At 36.2% G+C, this 27,388-nt stretch overlaps 1 protein-coding gene across 3 annotated transcripts; it reads right to left on the reverse strand.

Annotated features, from left to right (window-relative positions):
- PCGF6 (polycomb group ring finger 6) lies at positions 1-27,388 on the reverse strand. 3 transcript variants are annotated; one of them, XM_024735059.1, is made up of 11 exons: positions 26,977-27,388; positions 26,146-26,245; positions 25,957-26,053; positions 25,104-25,159; positions 24,944-25,003; positions 23,882-23,990; positions 21,482-21,640; positions 19,225-19,252; positions 10,282-10,380; positions 4,567-4,653; positions 1-1,224 (listed from the first exon to the last, which is right to left on the reverse strand). In XM_024735059.1, the coding sequence occupies exons 1-11, from the start codon at positions 27,337-27,339 to the stop codon at positions 1,168-1,170; spliced, it is 1,215 nt and encodes a 404-aa protein (XP_024590827.1). In that variant the 5' UTR covers positions 27,340-27,388; the 3' UTR covers positions 1-1,167. The 3 variants fall into 3 exon arrangements, with proteins under 3 accessions (XP_024590827.1, XP_024590824.1, XP_024590825.1); XM_024735056.1 differs by lacking the exon at positions 21,482-21,640; XM_024735057.1 differs by lacking the exons at positions 4,567-4,653; positions 21,482-21,640.

Genomic DNA, 27,388 nt, shown 5'->3' on the forward strand with positions numbered 1-27,388 from the left:
TAAATTTTTATTAAAAAAATTGTATTAAATGTTAGAAGAGATTTATACGCAATTCACAAATGCTGTATAAAACATTGCCAATCTTTCTCCAGTTGTAATTGTTTTTATGCAGACTTGGAAATTTTGCAGTGAAATAAGATCTACAAAATATTTCTTTTAGAAAGCATCACAATGATAATTTTAGGCAAAATAGTCTTTAAAACTGAAATATTTGCATGCAAGTGAGTGAGCTCTCAAACACCCGTATTCTTTATCCCAGTGACAAAGTAATGCGAAAATGAACATTAAACTGACTTACTGAGGAAACAATGAACAAGTATTCTGTAAACTTCTCAAATTCACTCAAATTTTTAAATTACTTTCAAAAGCAGTGCCATTACAAGGTACTGACAATCACATTACGTACTCAAAATGAATGTTAATCAAACTAACATTCAAAAAATAAAAATACTGTTGCAAAGAGGCACCCCTTGTTGTAAGGTATGTTAAAGGAGTGTTTATTACACTGAAGGCTTATGGTACGGGCCGTAAACCCTACAGGAGACAGTCTCTTCACACAGAAAAATTATAATCCATCCCTTTTAGAAGTGAATAATATCTCTTTAGTAGTGTTGCTGGTTGAAAAAAAAAAAAGTTACAAGTTCGAAATAAGATGGCAACATACAAAAAGTGGCCCATAGTTTTGGTCTTTGTCTAAGAGGTACATTCTGTAATTTAACAAAGACTGGCTTTAAATCTTCAGTTCAAAAGCACACTTCTTTTCCAAAAGGGTGACTGACGCCATTTCAGAGAGCAGAATCCTAACCACCACCTTGAAAGGGGTATGGCTCAATGAAGACAAAAACAAAAACAGTAACTGATTTACCTCAAAGATTAGGAAACAAAATCAATGTCAAAGTATTTGAAATCATAAAAATCCATTGCTTTAAAAATTTCCCCCTGAGCTGTGGATGCTTTTTTATATATAGTCTCTAGTAAAACAGATGCATTCTATAATACCAAGTTGTAATTATAAATCCTATGATTCTTGGTGCTGAAAATAGATAAGTTATGTCTCAAACAGCACAAAGTGATAACAATTACACATTCCGTGGAATTCTTTGGTGAGATGCAATCCTGCAGAAGTCTCCTTATTTTGTTTCCCTCCTCACAATACCCTTAGGATCTTCAAGTAATTTTCAAAGGAGAAACCACAAGTCCATAATGAAGGACCAGCAGACCATCCTGAAAAGAAAAAAAGTGTTTGGCAGTTATTTAAAAATCAGTTATGTAAATGATCAAGTCAAAGGTAGTTTATTTTTCATAACCCAACATGAATGTGAAATTCTTTGATTTAAAGAGAATAAAGAGTCCAAGATAAATAAACTTGCTTGTTCACTCACTTCATTACTAAACACTCCCTGTTAATGTGCCTTTTTAATGACTCTCAGAAGAAAATTCTGAAACTACCAGGTATCCACAGTTAGTCACAGTTGTTTATGGCAAAACATTTCTTCAAAAAGAACTAAAAGATACACATTTCATTCTGCACAGATTACTTAATATATCACCCAAGCAGTGGACTTCTCTAAAAAAGACTCAATTATCATAAAATATCATGGATCTGCTAAGAAAATAAAACATTTATTTCTTACATAAATGCAGCTTACAACTAAAACAAGTGAGAAAATTTTGGAACTCTTACCCGTTTAATGTATCATACATTTTACTTCCTCCTTGAAGTCTGTTCAATACAATCTACCCTTTCTTTGATATCCAGAGTCATCATTATGAACAGTAACTACACTGTGCTGTAACACAGTGATGTCCTCTGGGGTCGTGGGAAACTTAACCTGACAGTAAATGACTCCAGATACCTTGTTTCTGAGTCTTTTTATGTCTCCTCTCTTGATATCAGGTCTTAATTTTTTGTGCTGTCACCAAGGCTGCTTAAAAGTGTGCTTTTTTTTTTTTTTTTTTTTTTAAAGTGTGCTTTTTAAGGTGTTATTTCTAATCTACTATGAACTGGAAAACTAGCTTAAAAGGAAGGCTCACTGGGGAAGTATGCCATGGGCAATGGGCCTACTTTGAGCAACATATAGAGGGAGTGGTGGCATGCACGCCTTGCATTTCCGACCCTTCGCTAGCTATCGCTCTCTTTCTTCTTTATTAAGCTTTTTCGTGGTTCCACTTCCTCATTTCTCATTCACTATTCAACTCACTGCAATCTGGCTTCTGTTACTGACAACTTCGGAGAAAACTCACCAGAATTCTAGAAAGGGGCTCACCAATTCAAATGCCCACAAAGGCCAGAAAAGTTACATAAATGAATACGTGAATCACGTATGTAGTCAAATAGGGTATGTTGAGACCAGTGGTAAACCAGAGAGCAGATGCTTAGCTAAAGGAATTTTAAACTCAAAAATTAGAATAAGCCAAATAAAGTATAGTCCCATACCATGTTTGGCCCATGGACCATCAGACCTGTTCTAGACTAACTAGTCTAATCAAAGTAAATGAATTTGTATTCTAACACTCACAGAAGGATCCTATTAACATTTTTACATGAATACAAATTACATTTTACATAATGTCAATTTTTTTGCATATAGTTATATTTCACAATTACAAGCTGTTTCAAAATCTCAAAACTTCAATACATGTATAAAATCGCATTTTATGAAATGAGATAATTCCTTATAATTCAAATTGAACTCTATGTCTATTATATTTATATTCCATATAAATATACAGAAATATATAAATATTATTTATATTTTATAGTTAGATGTCTCCATTCATGGTCTTCTTAAACTATCCAACCAGAGTGAATCTTCTAAAAGGTAAGTCAGCTTATGTCTCTTTTGTCCTTGGCACAAATCTCTCCAATCAGTAGTTTCCCACTTCACTCAATTAAAATCCAAAGTTCATACTACAGCCTATAAAGTCCTGCATGGTTTTATTCCAACTGCTCAGATCTCAGCTCCTACCATTCTCTCCCTCACTTGCTACCTCCTAGCTTTCCCACTGCAGAGATATGTTATTCATTTAGCTAAGAGGTCCTGAGATTACATGAAACATTATTATCAATGAGGACTTTAATTAATTATATTTCAGGTTATTTAAGTTCTGGGACTTGCTCATCTCTGAATCTCCCCATGTCTAGAATAGTGCTCCGTAAATACTTTTTGAATTGAAGTCATATTTTCTACCCACTCCACTGACTTTGAAATTTTACTCCTAGGTTCTTACATTTCTAATCAAGCTTAACTTTTAAAAAGACAATCGGGACTTCCCTGGTGGCACAGCGGTTAAGAATCCGCCTGCCAATGCAGGGGATGCGGGTTTGAGCCCTGGTCAGGGAAGATCCCACATGCTGCGGAGCAACTGAGCCCGTGTGCCACAACTACTGAAGCTTGAGCGCCTAGAGCCCATGAGCCACAAAAAGAGAAGCCAGCGCATGGTAATGAAGAGTAGCCCCCGCTCGCCGCAACTAGAGAAACAGCAACAAAGACCCAATGCAGCCAAAAATAAATAAATAAATTTATTTTTTTTTAAAAAAAGACAATCATTTTCTAAGATTTCTGAAGTTTGACCTTATAAAAATTTTAAGAAATGTTTTGTTTATATCTCTAAGTATGCTTTACTTATCCAAGAAACAATTTTGCTTTTGTATTTTATGAAGAATCTTTTGAATTATTTGTTACCAAAATGTAGACAATTGGTATGGTGCTATATTTCTAAAAACATGTAAGAATAATCAAATAATCACCCAAATAAGTATTCAGCTACCCTTTTGTTAAGATTCTAAGCTTTAAGCTCAAAATTTTTAATAGGTGAACCTTGATTCTACCACTAACTAGCCAAGTGACCTTGGGCAAGTTACTTAATCTCTCCACACCAGTTTCCTCATCTATATGATCCACCAACGGATTTTAGAATTAGAGGGTAAAGTTCCAGGAGAAACTGGATCTTTCTCTTCATTAAAATTGTAAGTCTTATCTTGTTTTCATGTATCCTGATCAGATTTCACATTATATTCCCACTCACATTATAGGCTAATTAAAACATCATAACGGTTACCACAGCTTCTTACCAAATGAGCAACGAATGGTATGTGAATCTCTATAGCCTAATGAGTCTCTACAAATTTTTCTTAAAGAAATGTCCTTGCAGATACATTTGCCCGTAGTCTTCAAAGCTCTACTGCAATACCGGACAGAGAAAGAAGAAAAAAAGGCCTCTAGAATCAAACTGCCTGGGGTTTGAGCCCTGGCTCACTCACTCACTCACTGTGGGTAAGTTACATGTCCTCTCTGTACCTTGGTTTCCTTATCTTTAAAACTGGGAAAAAAAGAATATCTCATAAAACTATGAGGAATAAGAGAGCTAATCGATACAAATCATTTAGAAGAATGCCTGACACACAGTAAGCATTCAATAAACATTAGCTTTCTTATTTACAGTCCAGATGATTTCAAGAATATTATAGAATATTTATTAAAACTTTATTGATAACATGGAACATCTTTCTTTCATTAAATAACTTGTCCATTAGGCATAAATATGGTAAAGTCCAAGACCTACCTGCATTGCTGCATCACCTATTGCACGTCGAATTTCCCTTAGAGTTTGATAGCGCTCTAACAAGTGATCACCACAGATGATATCTACCTACAGGCAAATAAGAGTGCAAGTTTGCTTTCCTGCTTCAGAAAACCATATGACAAAATGAGGAAGATCAACATAATTATTTTTAGACTAGTCTTTGCTATTTTAGACTGATTAAACACTCTCAAGAAAGATTTTAGAAACTTTTAACAAATAAAGTAAAATGGAAGGAGCATTAGAGGACATAGCAGGACAGACAGCAGGCATTCAAAATGACTTCCTTGAATCTCTGAGAACAAGTTAAATCATACTTGATATGTTCAGCCCAAGAAGGCACAGAAAAGTCTATTATTTTAAAAAGTTTCATGACACAATGATTAATAGGGCTTATAACGCTTAAAAAGGCAATCTTTAGTTATTTGAATAATTTTCTTAATGAGGAATATCTCATTTTCCAACAGTGGAAAGTCTACTACTGACATAAAGTACACAATAAGGGAACTGTTTTACAGATGGAACAATCTTAACAAGGTCTTTTCAGCCCTTTTAGTAAGGTCAAAGCTCTAAGATAAATCTACTTTTATATAGAATGCTCTAGAAAGAACGATATGGTTGTACAGTTATATACTATATTGTAATATGATTCCAGTATACTCACTTGCTAGAAATAGAAATGCAAATCCTTATATTCTCTTTCACTGAGTACTCCTTTCCCATTGCCTTAAAATGGGAACAGGTCCTCAACATCTTATTAATAACATATCACTTAACAGGCTCCCCCTCCTAATGTCCCTATTTAGCTTACGGCATGAAATTTCTCCTTGCTCCAAACCAAAATACCAGCTCTAACTCCTATTTCTCCTTTTCCTTTCTTCTCACGTGCAGTTACCAAGTCCTGCTGCTTCCTTCTTCACCATGCCTTTTAAGTTCATATCATTCTTTCAACTGCTGCTCTTAGGCTTAAACCACTGAAACCGTCTCCTAACCAGATTTCCGACCTTCAAATTCTGTTTACTCTAAAAATCCTGTGCACTGCCAACATGTTAGTTTCCCTAAAACCTTCAGCATGGTTGGGTAAGAATAGTAAAAGCAGTTGCATTTAACTGAGCGGCCTCTATGCACAGCATTTGTTACACTATATATTTGACATATGTTATCTCATCTCATTTTCACATTCCCGTGAGCTAGGTATTGTAATTCCCATTTTACAGATAGGACGCTAAGAAGTAAAGACATTAAACTTTCCTAAGGTCACAAGGCTAGTAAGTAGCAAAGTTCAGATCGGAACCCAGGTCTGTCCCCAGGTCTATCTTTCTCCAAAGATAAGTGCATGTGAGGGGTTGGCAAACTTTCTACAAAGAGCTAGATAATAAACATTTTAGGCTTGTGGGACTCAGGATCACTGTCACATGTGTTCAATTCTGTCACTGTAGCATGAAAGCAGCCATAGTATGGCTGTTCCAATACAACATAATTCATAAAAAGATGGCAGGTTAGATTTGGTCCATAGGTCAGTTAGTCAAGCCCTGTGGTATCTCACAATGAATAACCTCCGATTAGTAACAACTTTTGTTTTATGCTTACCAGTTTTAAAGTTGGCAAAGCAATACTTGTTTGCAAAAGGACCTGAAAGCAATAATAGCAGATCTCGTGCACTAATAGCAGATCTTGTGCACAGAACTTAGGTCCATGAAAAATTAAAGAACTTGGAAACTAACATTATGTTTTTATTAAGTATCCAACTATCCAGAGACCACTCTTAGTGGGCTTCACCACATGGTATACATTTGTGATTTGGTTACTACAATTTTCTTTTCAACTTAATCTTAACCCCCAGAGATTAGCCATTTACTAACAGTTTGATGCATATGCTCCTAAATGCAATGTGTGCATGTGGGGATTTTGGTTTTGTTTTTCTAGAAATGGGATCATGTCACATATTTTGTTCTACATATTTTTAAAACACACACAGATACATGCAAACAACAAAAACTTAATATACTATGGAATCTTTTGGAATGCATAGTTAGCTCTCTGTGTTTAATAGCTGCACAGTGTTCCATTTTATGAATATATCATAAACTATATATCCATCCTCCTGATAAACATTTAAACTACTTCTCATTTTACATGCTGATTTTTAAGTTACTGGACTGTAAATACTTCATAAATTAGTTCATTCAAACAGAATCACATCTCTGAGGGTGCCACAAACATGACCCACATATTTGATAATTTGCTAGAAGGACTCACAGGACTCAGCATGATCACAGCTATGAGTAATTACAGCAACACAGCAAGGATACACAGTCAGATCATCAGTAAGGTAAAAAGATGTAGGTAGAGTCTGGAGAAATCCACGCACAGGCTTCCTATGCTCTTCCCTCCCAGTCCAAGAGGAGATAACACCCACATACTCTTTTCTCTAGCAGTGGAAATGTAGTCAATCTGTGCAGTGTTTCTGCCCAGGGAAGCCCATTTGAGGCTCAGAGTTTAGGGTTTTTATTGAGGGATGGTCATGTTGGCATTCTCTGCCTAGCAACTACCAAATTCCAGACTCCCAGAAGCAAAGCAGTTATTCATCACAGACCCATTGTTTGTACAATCTAGGTACAGGGAAGCACCCTTAATAGTTAGGTAACTTTTCATATTAGCACAGGGAACTTTTTACAAGCCAACTTCCTAGATTCTAGGCAAGGGCCAACCTTGTAAGCCAGCCCTTCTAAAGGCAGCAGCCTCAGGACTGCTTTGTTAACTCTTTTCTGCATAATCTTTCTACCCTTTGGAGTATTAAGTCTTAGTTAGGAAGAATAACTACGGTATTTCTGAATCTCAGAGCAGAAATCGTAATGTGAAGATGGTCTTAAGGGAAGAAAAACCCTTATCTTTTTAAAAGCAAGATCACACTAAAGCTTTCAAGACAGGATTTTTCACTGATTGAGCCAGTGCCACACTCATTCCTCTTTGTTCATACATACTTTTCTTTGATAGAAAGTTCTTTTTTTCTTTGTCTGTCTGGCAAAAAAAAAAAAAAAAAAAAATCCATTCTTCAAATCCTTTCTTTGACCTCTCCAGAGTTAAATCATTCACTCTGTGCTCTTGTGGCACTCATCATAACCTATTGTCATTCAGTTGTTTACTTTTGTATCTTTCCCACACAACTGAGTCACCTGGTGGCATTTTCTGTCTCATCTTTGTACTGGAGGCCAAGCACATAGATGCTCAATTTAGTACCAATAGATAGTAAATGAATGGTAGGGATACACCATATGACATGTTAGGGTCTCTGAAAAATGATTTGGAAACAATTCAATGATAGGGTTAAGGTCATATACTAAATAATGAAAAAAGGAACCTGGGCTTCCCTGGTGGCACAGCAGTTAAGAATCCGCCTGCCAATGCAGGGGACACGGGTTCAAGCCTTGCTCCGGGAAGATCCCACAAGCCACAGAGCAACCAAGCTCGTGCGCCACAACTACTGAGCCTGCACCCTAGAGCCCGTGAGCCTCAACTACTGAGGCCCGCACGCCTAGAGCCTGTGCTCTGCAACGAGAAGCCACCGCAATGAGAAAGCCAGTGCACTGCAACAAAGAGCAGCCCCTGCTCGCCTCAACTAGAGAAAGCCCGCGCAGCAACGAAGAACCAACTCAGCCAAATAAATAAATTTATTAAAAAAAAAAAAAACGAACCTATCTTTTAAGACGGAATTAATTATGGTAGGATTAACAACAAAATCTACTACCACATCTTTTATATAGAGAATATTTAGTGATCAATGTGGTAATCATTTCAAAAAAGCAAAATAAGGTCTGAAGGTCAAATAATGTACAAAGGAACACAAGAGTTATTAAAAAACAAGATACAATAAGACAGCAATAAATTCAAAACACCACTAAATCAACCATGGTGATCCAGAGGCACTGGGCTCTCTTATGTGAAAGAAATCTACTCAGATAATTATTGATTTCTGATTTGAATTAACTTAAATCTCTTAAGAACACGTCTACATTTTTTTTATCTTTCAGAACTGTCTTCCTTTTTTATTTTTATCTGCCACAAATAAATAATACTTTTAAAGGTATTTTATCATTTAACAGTCCCCTAGTAATCATGCATTCCTGCTAGTAAATAACCATTTACGAAGGTCACATACCTGTAAACAAAGAATACATTTTCTATTTGGGACTAAATGGTTTTAAGGAAGGTCAGCACAGAAGGCTCAAGTGACTGGGTTGACCAAGAATTTTATTTTGTTTAATGGTTAACTAGCTCAATGTTTTGTTCATATTAGAAGTAACTCTTGTTTACTGTCTCTTGGATTTAGAAGGCTTAAACAATTTTAGTCACAAATGGGTCTGCATATTTGATAATTCTCTGTTCCACTATTTTAACATTTTGGTGAAATAGTAATTTATGAATGTTACCAGCTATATAGTACCTGAATTAGAAAAAAAAATATTTACCTAAAGAGCGAAGAGCTGAGACACAAAATTAAAGACTGAAACAAATTTTACATCATTTTATTTCAAAATGTTAAAAGCCTTGAATTCTGTGATAGGAGGAAAAAATAAACCCAAATTTTTACACAATAAAACCAATTTAGAGCTTTGGCAACCAAATTTCTTAAAACACCAGTGTGAAACTTATAAATGGCTCTGATCAATATCTAGCCACAGAGGAAGTAATCCACATCCTAAAGAAAGCCCTCTTGGGTGCCACTTCTTATTCTATATAATCAGGTGCAAGTCTTCTGATTTCTGCTTTTAGAAATAATAGACTATTATGGGATTACTCACAATTCTTTGTTCAGGAGTCCCTAAACAGCTATCTATTTCTAACCAAAAGGCTAAGAATAACCTCAAGTATGCTTTGGCTACAAGGTGATAGATAAGTCATTTCCAATTTTCAGTTGCCATGAGATACAGCTAGCATTATGTCAAAGTCAGTAAAAGAAATCACATTTAATTGAACTTAATATATATTTAGTACCGGCAGATATTGATACTAAAAACATTAGCAAAATTTCAGATCTACAGCAAATAGACATTTTAGATAAAAATTATTCTATAAAATTTTACACATGATGGAGAATAACAAAAACCCCTTTTAAATTTGACTAATGAAAAAGCAGAGCTACATAAACGTGCATTTTCACTGGCCCACATTATTAAACTATGAGTTTACTTACACTTTATATGCAACAATACATGAGGTTTGAGATTTCCATCTTACAACAAGAAAGTATTATATAGCTATAATGAGAGCTCTTTTTCAATCCTTAGGAAACTAACAGAGTCTATATTAGACAGCTGTTTCACTTTTCTAGGTGTCTTGAGCTAAACATTGATAAATCCAAGGATGTCCTCTGAAGAGAAGTGAATGGATGGAAAAGTAAACTTTTGCTCTACTATCAAAAAGAAAAGAGCTGGAGCTGAAGCTCTAGAAGCTCTTTAATCATTCTCACACCCTCAGCTTTTCTCTGACACCCATAGATGGTCACCAATGGCAGCAAGTCAAATGTGATTAAATTTGGGGGTGGGGATCACTGTGTACCAATATTCAATTAACATTTACAATATCTACAATGTCATAAAACAAAAGCCACTGCATGAAATCCTAGAGACGGTTCTTTCTTCAATATGTTAAAGGTAATCTCACAACTTCCTGTCTTTTTACACACATATACTCTACCTGACAAGCTGGATCAAGACCCATTTTTCTTCTGAGGAATTTTTCTACATGTCCAATAGTTGCTTCTCCTGAAACTCGGACAAACTTCTTTTCCAATGGCTACAAAAGTAAACAAACAAACCAATTTCAGATTAAATATACATAAAATGTATAAACCTTAAAGTACATTTTATAGCAAAGATAATTCAATAGATTTATGAAAGAAAAATTACTATGAAATTTGAGTTAATTTATCTATCAAACAAGAAAAAAAAGAATTCCTGCTTAGCTTCACCTCTCCAAAAAGTATGTGAACAATTTTTTTTAATAGAATGGCTTACTGATTTGTTTTACTTCCTCATCAAGAATAAAACTTAGAGTAAAATTTATTGACAGCAAATATCCAAGATTCAATGTCTCAAACAACCTGGTTTCTTCAACAAAAAAACTTCAGGGAAAAAAAAAAAACCAACCAAGGCTGAGGAGGAACCACTAGACTAAAAAAGATACAAGGCCTATAAATAAGGGATATATCAACCAATTACAATATATGGATCTTATTTGGATCCTGATTTTTAAAAATCTTTAAAACAATTTTCATAAGACAATCTAGGAAATTTAAATAGCATGTGGATATTTAAGGAATTACTGTAAATTTTAAAAATGATAGTATTGGGACTACCCTGGCGGTCCAGTGGGTAAGACTCCATGTTCTCAATGCAGGGTGCCCAGGTTCAGTCCCTGGTCAGGGAACTGGATCCCATATGCATGCTGCAACTAAGAGTTCTCACGCCACAACTAAGGAGCCCATGTGCTGCAACTAAGACCCGGTGCAACCAAATAAATAAATAAATATTTAAAAAAAAAAGATCCTGCATGCCACAACAAAGATCCCACATGCTGCAACTAAGACCCAGTGCAGCCAAAATAAATAATAAATAAATATTTAAAAAGCTGCTTTACACATTCAGACACAAGTTATAAAAATAAAAATTATAGTTCATTATTATGTTTTTATAAAACATCCTTATCTTTTAGAAACAAACAATTATTTACTGATAAAATGATAGTTTGGGATTTGCTTCAAGATTATATAAGAGAAGTGTTAAAGGTATTGATGAATTGAGATTGGCCATGATTTTATAATTATTGAAGTTAAGTGATGTGTACATGGGCATTCATTTTACTATTCTGTCTACCTTTGTATGAGTTTGAAATTTTCTTTTAAAAGTGGAAAATTTTTTAAAAAGATTATCGGGGCTTCCCTGGTGGCGCAGTGGTTGAGAGTCCGCCTGCCAATGCAGGGGACACGGGTTCGTGCCCCGGTCTGGGAAGATCCCACATGCCGCGGAGCGGCTGGGCCCATGAGCCATGGCCGCTGAGCCTGTGTGTCCGGAGCCTGTGCTCCGCAACGGGAGAGGCCGCAGCAGTGAGAGGCCCACGTACCGCAAAAAAAGAAAAAAAAAAGATTAACATCTAGATGTATATGGCTGGAATCTGATCCAACAGTCTAAGGTGATAGGTAGAGAGACCATAGGGTTTTAAAGTAGAAACTAATGCTTACCTAGCCACTCTCTCTCTGAGGCAATTTTAAGGATACTACTATTAATAAAAATGAAAAGCTGGGGTAATAAGAACTAAAAGGGTACCTTTTAGGAAAATGTGAACAATGTTTTTCTAGCACTAGCAGAGAGGGAGCCCAGAATTGCTACCAAGAGGACCCAGGCAGGTTAGGCACACATTTCTTCCATGTAACAGCACTCAGCTCTCTTATCTGTAATTTGGTTTCTTAAGAACTTTCCTAACAATAGATCTAACCCTTACTACCACAGTGCAGCAGATAGCATGTTAAGTGCAGATATTCCAGAGACTGCCTGGGTTTAAACACTGGTTCTGCCACTTTCTAGCTGCAAGTCTTTGGACAAGTTGCTAAACGCTTCTGTGTCTCCATTTCCCCATTCGTATTGTTAATGCAGAGATACTAATAGCACCTACCTCATAGAATTATCATAAGGAAAGTGTGTTAATATACGTAAATAACTATTAATAATTCCTGGCACATAGTAAGTACTTAGTTATTACTAGTGTATTGATTTATTCTGTTCTTTATGTAAAGGAATCTAATTAGAGGACCTAGTTGTCATCATGGATACTGATATAATCTAGACAAAAATGGCAAAGGTTCGTGTTCTTTAAACGCAGGTTTAAGAATCATCTTGAAAATCTAAGGCAGTCTTTCTCACTAAGGAGCAGATACAGCAGTGCTCCAGGTGAAGTCTTGATGAAGGTACCGCATTGTAGGTGGCACTGCCTGATTAGCATGAGAATCCCATCATGTGCCTTGAGAAGCTATTCTGGGTAATCTAGCTAGATGCCTGCCTGGCAATCGGTGCATTTCTGAAGGTTAATTTCTGGGGCTTACCATCTCAATAGTAGGCTTCAGGTATACCAACAGAGGACAATTCAATATTCATCATTTCTAGTTCTTGGTGAGCACTTCACCCCCAAGTGTTTATCCAACTTAGCTAAAGTTATCAATACTGTACTTTTTAGACCACCCAGAACAGAATTATGAGATCTGCCAGTAACTGAAAGAAAAACATTGGCCTTGGCTTTCAAAGTTGGCTTCTCACGTGGTTAACCTTAGTCTTCATACCCCAGGCTCACAAGTTAACAGAATTTTTTTCCGATATAATTCAGATCCAGCTTTTTTAACAATTTGCTTTTTTTGTTTTTTGCCTTTTTTTTTTCTTAAGCTACAAAGCAGGTTCTCACCTAAATGGTCAACTCATTTTTTTTTCCCTGCTGCATCTAATAGCCTCCTACCATCTGCATATAAACAGGAAAGAAAAATTCCACAGAAGAATTTTACTTCTTTGAAAGTAAGCACAGCAATCTTCCCTACCATCTATAACACAGGTCAATTTGAGAAGAAAGTTGAAACAATAAGGTAGAATCTATAGGGAGATTTAAGAGACATTCAGTTATTTTCTGACTATAGAAAATGCATACCACTAAAAATATTGGGTCGGCCAAAAAGTTTGGTCGTGTTTTTCCAAGTGAACTTTTTGGCCAACCCAGTATCTTTTAAAAAGATGGTATCAACTCATTTTACCTTGAAAAAATTCCTACCTCTGTCAACTGAAAATAGTTACCAACCCAGTCACAAGGTAAATCCCTAGCAACCAGTTGGTGAATTTGAAATACCACCAAAAGACACCTTGGAGAAATGACAGATTCTGTGTCTGGGGCAAGAGATGTACGAGTTGAGCATGGAACATCTTGTCATATGAGATAGCAAGGAAGCTATTATAGACCATGATTATCTATGATAAGACAATTTGAACATCAATAAAGATAATAATTAAAAGGGGTTTAAACCACAAATATATTTAAATGCATGAGTTCATATTAAAGTAAAAACAAAATCAAAAATACCTAATTGATTAGGACTGGAGCATGCTAATGAACCAACATTATTTTGAACCTTGTAATTTATTCTTTCTTTCCTATATGAATGGTACCACTGGCTAATCAAATAGAAGTTCCTCATTATTGAAGTATTTTAATAAAAGGAGGCAGAATGACAGCATCATTTTCCAAACCCTATTAAGTTAATGGGCTGAGACACTGAGTACCAATTGTTGCTAACAACACAAAGACACAAACAACCAGACATTAATGTGCCTCCAGATGGACAAAAACACCACCGACTATGAAGTATTCTTGGTCCCCTCAAATCAAACCTGTCTGATTAACACTCAGACTTAACTACTAGTTTATGGGAAAGACAGAGGACAGAAGAACACATTAAATCACAGCACAGAGATGCAACATCAAAACCCCATCTGTAGGAAACTATAGCACAAATGACCCAGCTTTGTCAACAATGAATTGCAAGAAAAAAGAAACAGAAAACTTACAGATTTGAAAACCTATCAACCAATCACAATGTGTGAACATTATTTGGATCCTGATTTACGACGATGTTAAAAAAACAAAACACCCACTACGGCTGAGATAAAAACTTGTACACTGACTAGATATTTGGTAAGAAACTTATTTTCTTTTTATTCACCACCTTCAACCTTTTGAAAAACCACAAACTTACAAAGAAGTTACACTAGTAAATGAAGATCCAGATAGCCTTCACCTACTTTACAAATGATTAACATTGCTATATTTGCTTCACCTCTTCCAATGTATGTAATATGTGTGTATATACGTGTACATTTATTATTTAAGTTACTTGCAGACATTGAGATATTTAACCCCTACATATACCAGCAGTTATCATCTCAGAATAAAGGGGCTCTCCTCTATAACTACAATATAATTATCAGGAAATTTATAACATTAATACAATGCAATTATCTAAATGGGTCCAAATTCAAATTTCTCCAGTTGTCCTAATAATGTCCTTTACAAGTTGTTCTTATTTCAATCCAGAATCTAATGAAGGATTACACACTGCATTTTGTTGTCATGTTTCTGTAATCTCCTTTAATCTAGAATAGGTCTGTCTCTTTATTTTTATCTTTCTCAACACTGACATTTTGTAACTTTTTTTTTGGTATGCTACGTGGTCATTAAAAAAAGAGACTCATCTTTTAAGAGTACTGAAACACTTTACAGATGAAATGGCAAAATGCCAGGGATTTCTTTCGGAATAATATTAGAAAGAAGGGACTTCCCTGGTGCCACAGTGGTTAAGAACCCACCTGCCAATGCAGGGGACACGGGTTTGAGCCCTGGTCTAGGAAGATCCCACATGCCGCACAGCAACTAAGCCTGTGCGCCACAACTACTGAGCCTGCGCTCTAGAGCTCACGTGCCACAACTGCTAAGCCTGTGAGCCACAACTACTGAAGCCCGCGCCCCTAGAGCCCGTGCTCCGCAACAAGAGAAGCCACTGCAATGAGAAGCCCCCGCTCGCCGCAACCAGAGAAAGCCCGTGCACAGCAACAAAGACCCAACACAGCCAAAAATGAAAATTAAAAATAAATAAATTAAAAAAAAAAAAAGAAAAGAATCCGCCTGTCAATGCAGGGGACACGGGTTCGACCCCTGGTCTGGGAAGGTCCCACATGCCAGGAAGCAAATAAGCCCATGCACCACAACTACTGAGTCTGCACTCTAGAGCCGGTGAGCCCCAACTACTGAAGTCCATGCACCAAGAGCCCATGCTCTGCAACAAGAGAAGCAAATGCAATGAGAAGCATGTGCACCAACGAAGAGTGGCCCCCACTCGCTACAACCAGAGAGAAAGCCCACATGCAGCAAAGAAGATCCATCACAGCCAAAAATAAATAAATAAAAATAAATTTAAAAAAAAAAAAGAAAGAAAGAAGGGAAGTGTGGGAATTCCCTGGTGGCCTAGTAGTTAGGATTTGGCGCTTTCACTGCTGTGGCCCGGGTTCAGTCCCTGGTGGGGAAGTGAGATCCCACAAGCCGTGTGGCAAGGCCAAAAAAAAAAAGAAAGGAGGGAAGTGGATGGAGGTATAAAAGAAATTAAATTGGTCATTAGTTAATTGGCAAAGCTGTGTGATGGATGCATGGAGGTTCTATTCTGTCTACTCTTCAGTGTATTTAAACATTTTCATAATTAAAAGTGAAAGAAAAAATTTTCTGAACTATATGACTGCTTGGTGAAACACTTTTAAATTATATGTAACAAACAGACTTTATGATTTTCATGCCATAAGTGTACATGGTCAATAGTTTAACTAGGCATCAACCTAGTCAGACATATTTATTTGAACAATAAATAAAAGACAAGGTATAAAAACAGCTTTTTAAGTAGTAGAGAATGCTGAGCTATAATATCAAAAGCTAGAACTCCCTTATAAATACAGAATTAAAAGAAAAATGTTAAGATTGCCAATGTGTTAGCTAAGAAAATATTTTAAAATGACTGTTTTAGCAAAATAAAAATAGTCAAAATATGCAGAAATACGATCATTTGTTTCTAAAACAATATATTCATTACCTCTTATAGACATAAGCCTGCAAACTAACATCAGTATCATTAGTTAACACTGAAAACTTAGTGCCTCAAAACTATAAGAACAGTGTAATAAACTTCTATAAACCTAGCTTTATCAACCCACAGCTAATCTTGTTTTAAGTATACCCCATCCATTTCCTACCCCAACTGCTTACTGGCCCCCATTCCCCAGTTTTGTTTTGAAGCAAACCCCAGACACATCATTTCATTTGTAAATACTTCAGTATGTATCTCTAAAAAATAAGAACTCTTTTTAAAAACATAATACCACTATCATACTTTAAAATTCCTTGATATCAGAAAATAGACAGTAAATGTATAAATTTCACCATCTCAATTTTCTTACCTAGTAGAAAATAATTTTATTATTTTTAGGGTTGTTATTACAGAGAAAATAAACATAAAACAAAGATTTCACACACAAAATGTAATAACCAGTGATGGACTCAAGCTAAAATTCTAATTTATGCATATATTATTTTTATCAGATATATTTTTGTACTCTCAAATGTATACACTAAATATACTACAAATAATGCTTCTATTCGAAGTTTCTATTGGATCTTGGCTTGTTTTTTAAAATTTAACGGCTTTATTGAGATATAATTCACATACCATTAAATTCACCATTTTAAAGTATACAATTCAATGGTTTTTAGTACATCTATAAAGTTGTGAAACTATCACCATTATCTAATTTCAGAACATTTTCATCACCCAAAAAGAAACTCTTACCAATTAGTAATCACTCCCAATTTCCCCTCTCCCCCAAGCCTCTGGCAACCACTAACCTACTTCCTTTCTCTATGCTTTTGCCTATATTGGACACTTCATATAAATGGCATCATATAACATGGTCTTTGGGTGCCTGGATTCTTTCACTTAACATGTCTTCAAGGTTCATCCAGGTTGTAGCATGTATCAATATTTCATTCCTTTTTATTGCCAAATACTATTCCATCGTATGGATATATCATATTTGGTGTACCCATTCATCAGTTGATGGATATTTGGGTTACTTAAAATCTGGGGCTATCATCTCATAAATTTTTTAGTTTATTTTCAAATCCAATCCAAATAAACGCCATACACTGATGTCCCTTGAGTCTCTTTTAATCAGTATGTTCTATCTACATGTTCCCTCTTTACGTCTTTCCCTTTTATTTGCTGGAGAAACAGAACTGTTTGTCCTGCAGTTTTCCACTGTCTAGATTTGGCTTATTATATATTCTTAATAAGTTCTTTAATATTATTAAAGATAATAATTTAATATTATTAAAATTATATTCTTAATAATATTCTTTAATAAGTTCCTGTGTCCCCTGGATTTCCTGTAAATTAGTAATCTAGGGGTATGATCAGCTTCACATTTCTTTTGGCAAGAACACTTCATAGGTGGTAGTGTCATATTTTTTTGATGTATGAGGATCAGAACTACATAAATATTCTAAGCGCATATGTGCTTTCGCGGAAGCAATAGGCTAATATTTTAATTTAATTTTTAGTTCTTTCTTCACGACATTCTTACACTCTGTTGGCTCGTCTGGCTACTACAGGTCACTGGACAGGTGTCTTCAGTGAACTCTAGGAGCATATGACTCTACACTTGTCCCATATAGAAACTTATATGCTACTTTCCCACCCAGTACACTATGAAAGGACTTCCTAAAGTTAATCACCATAAGTTTGGTTATCTTACAACTTAGAAGAGGTAAAAAGTTACCAAACCTAACACTGCATTCCCTCCATCACAATGATCTCTGGGAAAAACCTATAATATACTTCATCCAGAAAAGTACTCATTTATTCCTATGCTTCAATTCAATTCCTATGCCTCCTAAGCCATTATAGTCACAAAACAAAACACTATGCCCAACCAGGTATAATTCACCCATATTTTATTTTATTTTATTTTTTATTAGGTGTTTTATTTTAATTTATTTTCATTTATTTATTTATTTTTTAACTTATTTATGTATTTATTTTTTTGGTTGCACTGGGTCTTCATTGCTGTGCACGGGCTTCCTGTAGTTGCGGCTAGAGGGGGCTACTCTTGGTTGCGGTGCTCAGGCTTCTCATTGTGGTGGCTTCTCTTGTTGCGGAGCATGGGCTCTAGGCGCGTGGGCTTCAGTAGTTGTGGCTCACGGGCTCTAGAATGCAGGCTCAGTAGTTGTGGCACATGGGCTTAGTTGCTCCATGGCATGTGGGATCTTCCCAGACCAGGGCTCGAACCCGTGCCCCCTGCATTGGCAGGCGGATTCTTAACCACTGCGTCACCAGGGAAGCCCCACCCATATTTTAGTATAGACTTTGACAAAGTCACTGAAAATCTAACCAGATCAAAGTCAACTATTTCCTTATATATTTATAATCCCAAGTAACTATAGGCCTGATTTACCCCTTTTAAAAAAGTCACCTTTTCCTGGATGATTCATACTATAGGAGCAACACTGTGTACAATGGCACCTGTGATGCTGAAGCCTTTAAGACAACTCTGAACTTAAGTATGTTACAAAAGAGTTCATTCTTACCTTTAAAGTTTCAGTAAATGATTGAAGTAACAAGTTGGGGCAGGCTAACTTCAACCAAAGATGTTACATGCAAATGAAATTTTAAGCTCATATTTAACTCTAAATGCCAAATATGCAAAAAATGCTTTGAAACATTTTTTTAATCACCGAATTAACACAGCATTTGGTTTCAGTTTTAAAAATTACTCACTTATTTTTCCTTAGACCACTGTTCTGAATTAATAACAAATCCCTACTTAATAACTCTTTTCTCATAAACCTATTATAAGAGAGCATTACTGAATGTACTTCATATTTCAACAAGTTTTATTTACAGAACCAATTTTATAGACTGTAACTGAAGACAGTCTCCGTATGATTGCTAATCTTAAATTTGTGTGCTACAGGGTCCTCTTGTAAAGTAAATGAAAAATAAAAGTAAAATACCTTAAAATGTCCCGTGCCTTCATTAGCACTGAAAAACGAAAGCAAAATTAATCAATTTTGAACTATATGTTTAATTATATAACACAGAAAAATAACATAAATACACATATTTGAGGAACATCAACTTAATTTTAAAACACGGTCACCTACCCCTTTATGAAATAAACAAATGTAGTTAATTGTCATATCTGCCACCTAGTGGTAAGGCAAAGGCAGTTTTATACAGTATTTTACATTGCTTTGTATATTTACTTCCAGGAGTTAAAAGCATACTCTTAATATTTATATTTCCCCCACATGTAGCATTCTAACATTTTCTAGCTTAAAGTAAAACTTCTTTTTTTCTGTCAGAATTAATGTGTTTTTTTCTTGATAGCAATGTTTACAAGATAGAGTCCTTACAAGAAAGCTGCTACATTTCCTGTTGTTTTACTTGTAACATAATCACCTGGGCATGATTTACTCAGTTTGCTTTTCCTCTAAAAGTACAAAGAGATTTCTTGATTAAATCAATTACTTTTATATCATGAGGAGACAAGGAACAAACTTTTTTTGACCAACTACTATACACCAGGCATTATATTAGGTCTTCATATATTATGCATGTTTTTCATTCAGTTCTCACAGTAACCCTTTAAGTCAGGCATTAGAATCACCATTCTACGGATAAGGAAAATTAAGCTCAGAGAGGCTGAATAACTTGCTTAAGGTCACACAGCTAGTAAGTAATAAAGCTGGGTTTCAAACGCGGGTGTACATATAAAAGCCCACATTCTTTGGTTTTTTCGGCCATGCTGCACTGGGTCTTAGTTCCCCTGACCAGAGACTGAACCTGGGCCAGGGCAGTGAAAGCGTTGAGTCCTAACCACTGGACCGCCAGGGAATTCCCAAAGCTCACATTCTTTCTTCCCTATCATGTTGTGAAGAATAGGCAAGATCACAATTGCATCATCTAGAGTATTCTTATAATACAAATATAGAGAAATATATTAATATACAATATAGATAGTATAAATACCTATAGAATATGTTATACTGACAAACATAAAACATAATTTATGTATACACATTATATATAGATGTAAATCTAAGGTTATAATATCTTAAGAGCTACAAAATAAAATATCCTCGGGAATTCCCTGGTGGTCCAGTGGTTAGGACTCCGTGCTTTCACTGCCAAGGACGCAAGTCAATCCCTGGTTGGGGAACTAAGATCCTGCAAGCTGCACAGCCAAAATAAATAAATAAATAAAATATCTTTTTCATTATAAGAATTATCTCTATAGAATCCATGATATATGGGCATCTGGCTTCTGCTTGAATATCTAAAGAGATAGCTTCTTGACTTACAAGTTGGTTCATTCCATTTGTGGGCAACTTTGTTAGATATTGCTTGCTTGCACTGAATCAAATATGTTTCTCCCTGTAACTTATACCTATTGGTCCTAGTTTTGCCTTTTGGTACTCTTGTGAATTAGAGTCAATCTTTCTGCTACTACACATGACATAGTTTTCACACCTTTTACTATTCTGATTACACCTCAACTTACTAACATCTCTCTTAAAATGTAATGCCTAGAGCTGAACATAAGACCCCAGTTGGATAACATAGCATACAGTGGGATAGCACCTCCCTGGTTTACTAAACACCACTGAGTTTAAGATTGCATTAAATTTTTGCCATATCTTCTCTCATACACTTATTTCATGTGAGTCCATTTTCTTTACTAGGCAGATATTGTACACATTACAGCACCACAGACTACTTTAACCTTTATTTCTGAATGACCCTGCATTATTTCAATATTCATATACTGATAATAGTTTAGACATGTTAGAAATACCATATGTTGATTCTTTTAACAATCCTGTGAGTTGGTATTATAATCCCCAATTTAGAAATATGGAAACTGATGATCAGAGAAGTTAAGCTACATCCTAGGGGTTACATATCTTCAGTTACACTCTTCAAAGTCTATGCTCTTTCTATATACACTATACTGCCTAAGGTTTTATAATCTTCTACTTTACATATAGAAACTGAAGAACAAAAAGGAGAAGTACTGTACAAGACTATCTTAAGATCACAAAACATGCATACCAAATTTAGGGGGGCGGGGAATCTCATATTCATTCCAGTGGTTGAAAAATCACTTCCACGGGCTGAACCTACCTCAGGATTTCTGCTAATCCAATTCAAGCAGGGTCACCAGCTGGACCAAATTTGCCCTTGTACTTGCATCAGGTTAAAACTCACCTGCCATTCGTCCTGCCATGAAAGAGCTTCCTATGGGTTACCCTCAGTAGCCTGACTTCAGTGGTAACACCAAGCTTTTCAATGTAGTAAACATGTGGGGATTTAACTCTGAGGACTGGCGACTTCTTCAAAAGGACTCTTTGCCACATTGGAAGCTTTCTTCCCCATAACCATTTGAAAACAGATAAAAGACTATTTTATGACGTAGACAGACTACTCATCATAATCTTCAACATATAAGGTTCAATTCTCTTGTTTTACAGATAGGGAAGCTGAAGTTCTGAGAAGTTAAAAATACAGTTTCCACGAGGGCAAGAGCCATGGCTGACTTATTCCAATTACATTCCCAGCAGCTAGCAGAGTGCTGTGTTGGTACACAGCAGGACCTTAATAAACATCTTATGAATAAACAGACAGCGATTACCTCAATTTTACAAAGCTATATAACAAAGGAGCTAGGACTTAAATAGAGATCTTCTTATTCCAAGTGAGGGCTCTTTTTTTCTACAGCAGGGAATGTGTTAACAATGTAACAACTCCAGTAAGTGGTAATGACTGCTTTGACCAGAGTACTCAAGTCTCACTCATTAGGAAAGCCTGCCATGATTAAGTATTGATTTCTCCTTTGGACAGACAGAGATAATGTAGCACACTTGTCACATATTTGCCATCTTTGCGTTACTGCCACTTTTCAAAAAAGGTATAAAAAAACTGTCAGTTCCAACTGTGCGTTAGTGTAAAAGGTTACATTTCCCGAAAATATTTTTTTTAGAAATATAAATTCCTTTCAATTTTCAAATTTTAATTAACTAGACTTACTAAAAATCAAGTTACATGGTAAAAAGTCAAATACAATGAAAAGTAAGACTTTTTCCAATTCTATACTCATACACTCCAGTGCCCTTTTCTAGAAGCAACTGCTATCAACATTTTCTTATATGTCCTTTCAGGAATGGTCTGTGCCTGTGGGGAAAAAATATATATATATGCATATATGCCCACCATCCACTTTTAAAAAAAAAACGTAAAGAGCACATGCTATATATTCTCTTCCGCATCTTGCTTTTTTCACTTGAGAAAGTGAATTTTGGCAATTGTTCCATATTAGCACATACGTTACTAGCACATGTTCATTGCTATATACCATTATTTTACCAGTTCCCTTTTGGACATTTAGGTTGGAACACATTCTTTAATAACAGAAATTGCTGGTTTAAAGTCTGGTATTACATGATTTCTTCTCATTCTTCTAAAGAGATCTTTATTTCATTATCATCAACCACTACTACGTGGGGTCTGTGGAGGCGTAAGAAAGGTTTCTCGCCTCTCAGGGATGCTTAATATCAGTTGAGAACACAGGATGACTACATAAAGAGATAAATACAACATAGTACAAGCTAGATACTAAATAAATAATACAGGCAACCTAGAGTTATAAGGAGGAAGTGACTGAGAAGTCAAATAGTCATCAGTGACATAAAATGGAAGATCTAGATCTTCCAAGAAAGGCATTTTAGTTTATCCTGCAAACTATGGAATTATTTTGAAAACTACAGTTTGATACAGGCCAACTCTATGATGACAGTCGGCCTAACAATATTGCAGGACAATGGAGTACACCATATGCTACAGTGTTTGAAAGAAGCAATTTTTATTAAGGGAGATATCCAACTACTTTGGAAAATAATTTGGCAAAACCAAGTAAAGCTGAAGATGAACATATCCCAAGACACAGCAAATCTACACTCTTAGAAAAATATCTCATATATATATATATATATATAAGGAGATACGTAAAAAATGCTTAAAGCAACAGTGTTTATAATAGGAAAAAAATTGGAAACAAAGTGTTCCACAGTACAAGAAAAGATAAATTATGGTATATTTATTTTAAGGGAATACCAGGCAATGGTGAAAATGACTGAACTAGTTATACATTTTAGCATGGATGAATCATACAATGCTAAGTGAGAAAAGCAAGTGAGAAAACATGGTATGATACCATTTAAAGTTTTTAAGTGGCCAAAAACAATTCTACATATTGTTTAGAAATAGATACACATGTGGCAAACACATAAAAAAATGCATGGGAATGATAATCATTACTTTTAGGAGAGTAGTTATTAACCTCTAAGGGAAGGGGGGAATGAACAGGAAGAGGTAGCCAAGTGCCTTCTGCCATATTAGCATGGTTTAATTCAAAAGCCAGATGATGGAGATACAAGTGGTTATTTTACTACTCTTTAGTACCTTTTTCTAAGTCTTAAATATTTCAGAATTATTTTTTAAAAGGATATCAGAAAAGCTCGATATGACCTTAGTTCAGGATGATTTTGTAACTGTTGGGACTTAAAAAATTCTTTATTTTAAAGTTTAGAGGTAGAGGTTTAGGGTACTCACCCAATAAACTCTAGTAATAAAGACATGTCAAGTTCAGGTGGAATACGAAACACTGATTCTAAGACTTTCTTAGATCTTCCTTTGCTCGAAGGGACTGGCTGTGGAACAGCTATTTGATAGCCAAACAAAAAAGTTGAGTTAGAATATAAATATCATAAACTGAGATCTTTGGAAAATAATTACAGAAATTTAACTATGTTGACTATTTAAAAGATCATAAAGCACTCACTCTCCCTTTTTAAAATAATATCAGTTAATCTGTCAAAGCCAGTGAAATTAGTGACAAGCCTGGGGAGCACTCCACAATGGAAGGCAGACATGTATGGCTGGTTTATCAGGGCCACAGAGAGAGCTCAGCATAACAGCAACAATAGCTGTAGGTAGCCCTTAATAAGCACTACTATGTGCCAGGGCTCAGGGCTCATGCTTAGCACTTTACATGCACCATCTCATTTAGCCCTTATTATAATTGCATGCCATAGGTACTAATGCTTTTTTCTTTTAAATTTTATTGGAGTATAGTTGATTTACAATTTTGTGTACTTTAACTGTAAAGAAAATGAGATTACAGTTTAATGAGATTAGGCAATTTGCCTAAAGTCACCCACGTAGTAAGTGGAAGAATGAAGATTTACACCCAATCTAACTTCCATACTGTGACGTTACCATCATCATAAAAACTAATATTTGAGCAGTTACTATGTTCCAGGCACTGTTTTAAGTGCTTTGTATTATTCAATGTATCCTTACAACAATTTATAGTGTTATGATTATCCCTGCTTTATAGAAGAGGAAACTGAGACATTGAAGTAATTTGCCAAAGTCATACACCTAGTAAGGTGGCAGAGCTAGGATCACACTCAATATAGCTCCAGAGCCTGTACTCTTTAATCCTTATAAATAATTAAATTGGATTACAGTAAATCATGACCTTCAAAATCTTTCTCTCTCTTTGATCATAAAATAACCAGCTATCACCAAAAAGAACCTCAAAGGGAGTAAATTTTATTAAGTTAGTATTCTTTAATCTATAAATACATTATGGTATACACCCAAACTTACCAGGTTTAGGTACTTCTAGACCTCTTTCTTTATAGAAATCATGCATTTGCTTTTTTTCTCCTAAAAAATGATAAAACACAGACTAAATTACACTTAAAATGTAACTAGCAGAGTCAGAAGAGATTCTGGGATTCACAACTATGTAATAAAATAAACTTACTTTCCTCTAGATTGATCACTAATTTGTACACTATGTCTTGTAACTGTCGGTCCAACCTAATAAAAGGAAAGGATGGAGAATACCTCAGAATTCAGAAAAATGCATTTGGTACAGAGTGAATGATGTTCTTTGTAAGTAACTGTTTTCTCTTAGGGGTGACTATCTCCTTTCTCAGAGCTGAGTTACTTTTAGGTAGCACTCATGGTTCTCATCTGAGAGAACCTCAAGTAATTGTATGTGGTCATAATTACAAGTAATTATAGACTCTTGAACTATTTGCTAAATTGTTCCATGTGAACTGGTCTTATTCCCTTAATAAGAATGTGAGCTTGAGGGCAGAGACTGTATTTTGAAATTCTGTGTATCATCTGCAAAACACTCTTCTATGAAGGTAGTAAAAACATAATAGTATTTGCTAAACAAATGAAAGCAGGTCACCTTTAGCATTTTTCTTCCCTTAGGAAACTGAGCATGAACTGAAAATTTAATAAGCCACAATGACCTATGACAGACAGGCTTTTCTAAAGAGGCCAGTTATTTCAGGTATTAGTTTTAAAAATAGCATTCTAGATACACAGAAAAGGATAAGCCTAAACTAGACTCATCAACTTGACTGATGAAATTAAAATCTTCAAGAAAAGAGATCTGTGCCTTTTTTTTTTTTTTAAAGTTCCCAGTGGATATTACAGTGCCTGGTACACAGTAAGTGCTCTATATGTATTTCTTTAAAGAATATGTATTTCCCTTTCTCGTCATTTTGAGATAGGTCAAGAATTTATTACCAACTACACAATTTCAAGCTTTCAGAAAAAGTATACCTAAAATATAAATTTTACTTATATATTCTTCTTACCTTATGTTGTAAAGAGGTTGTGTCTGATGTACTACTATGTTGCATTTTGGACACCTGTTGCTATAGTAAAAGTGTCTTACAATGCAGCTTTTACAAACTGTTGAAAAAAAAATGTTGAAATTAGGATACTTTCAAGACATTTCAAAAAATCAACATATTATTTGGAAATATGATGAACTATATGCTTACATGTATGAAGACATTCTGTAATGGTAGTTGCATCTATTAAGTAACCTTTGCAAATGGAACACAAGATGTATGGGGTCAGCTCAGAGAGATTTATCAGGCGCTGCAAATGCAATGGAAATAGCTTTAAAATACAAGTCCTTGCCTTTTCAAATTCTTAAGCGATAATCCCCAAATTTTATTATCAACAATGTGTAGCTTACTTTGCAGCATGGAAACATGTTACCTTACCTCCAACCCTTCAAACACTCTCATCAAAGTTACAATAACACAATATAAACCAATGTTCCGAAAAGATCTCATTCTTTTGGAGATACTGTATATTGCCAGATGAGGGGCATCTTACTATATGAATTATCGCGAAATGGACAAACTTTCCAGATACTGGTGTTTAATATTAATTCTGAGTAACTAGGTATATTGTCTAACTTTATGAAGTATGCGCTGCCCCATTAAAAAAAAAATCTCCCAATTAGAGACTGACTAGGTGGGGAAGGGTTTCCCATCCTCACAACACCCTGTAGAAATGGACTGTTTCCCTGGCCCACTGTAAGCTCCTGGAGGGCAGCAGGCCGGTACCCTTGGCGCCTACATCCCTGGCACGCAGTAGCTTCAATAATGAGTGAGTCGGACCCAGAGAGCTTAAGGGACTGCAGAAACGTTACAATATGAGTCGGCAGGGAACCGGGCCGGGACAGAAGGCCGGTCCGCGCCACAAGCAGGCAGCGCAAGGAGAGGTGAGGGTCCGTTCAAGTGCCAAAGGTTTCAGCGGCGAGCGGGGAACCCGGCCCTAACTGAGGAGGCCCGGCGTGGTCAAACAGGGGCCATCAATACCTCCTCCTCGTCCTCGGAGTCGGGCCGGCCCCCCTCCAGCCTCAGCGAGAAGTGGCTCATCTCTTCTTCCTCTTCCTCCTCTTCTTCCTCCTCCAGGTCCTCATCCTCTTCCAACTCCTCGTCCTCGTCCTCGAAGCGGCCCCTCAAGCGGCCCAGGCTGCGCTCCGGCTCCAGCTCAGGGGGCCGGGAGCCCGAGCAGCCGGGAGCCCCCGCCTCGGACAGTGGCGGCTGGCCCTCCTCACCCGCTGCGGGCGCCGGGGTAAGGGCAGGAGGGGAGACGGGAGGCGGGGGCGGCATGGCTGCGGCTCCCTCAGCCTTGGCAGAGCCCGCGGTGCCTGCCGTTATCACAGGGACCCCCTCCATGCCAGGGGTAGAGACCAGGCGAGGCGAGACCGAGGCCAGGTGGCTGGAT

Source organism: Neophocaena asiaeorientalis, unplaced genomic scaffold (genome assembly GCF_003031525.2).
Source record: "Neophocaena asiaeorientalis asiaeorientalis breed wild unplaced genomic scaffold, Neophocaena_asiaeorientalis_V1.1 scaffold240, whole genome shotgun sequence".
In the NCBI taxonomy this organism is placed as follows: Eukaryota; Metazoa; Chordata; class Mammalia; order Artiodactyla; family Phocoenidae; genus Neophocaena; species Neophocaena asiaeorientalis.

Bases quoted from the DNA above. Each gene is read 5' to 3' on its own strand.
- PCGF6 (XM_024735059.1), bottom strand. From the start codon at position 27,339: ATGGAGGGGGTCCCTGTGATAACGGCAGGCACCGCGGGCTCTGCCAAG. The intron at 26,246-26,976 runs GTATTGATGGCC...TTGCATTTGCAG, and splicing joins ACTCCGAGGACGAGGAGGAG to CGCCTGATAAATCTCTCTGA. The intron at 26,054-26,145 runs GTAAGCATATAG...TTTTTTCAACAG, and splicing joins TACAGAATGTCTTCATACAT to TTTGTAAAAGCTGCATTGTA.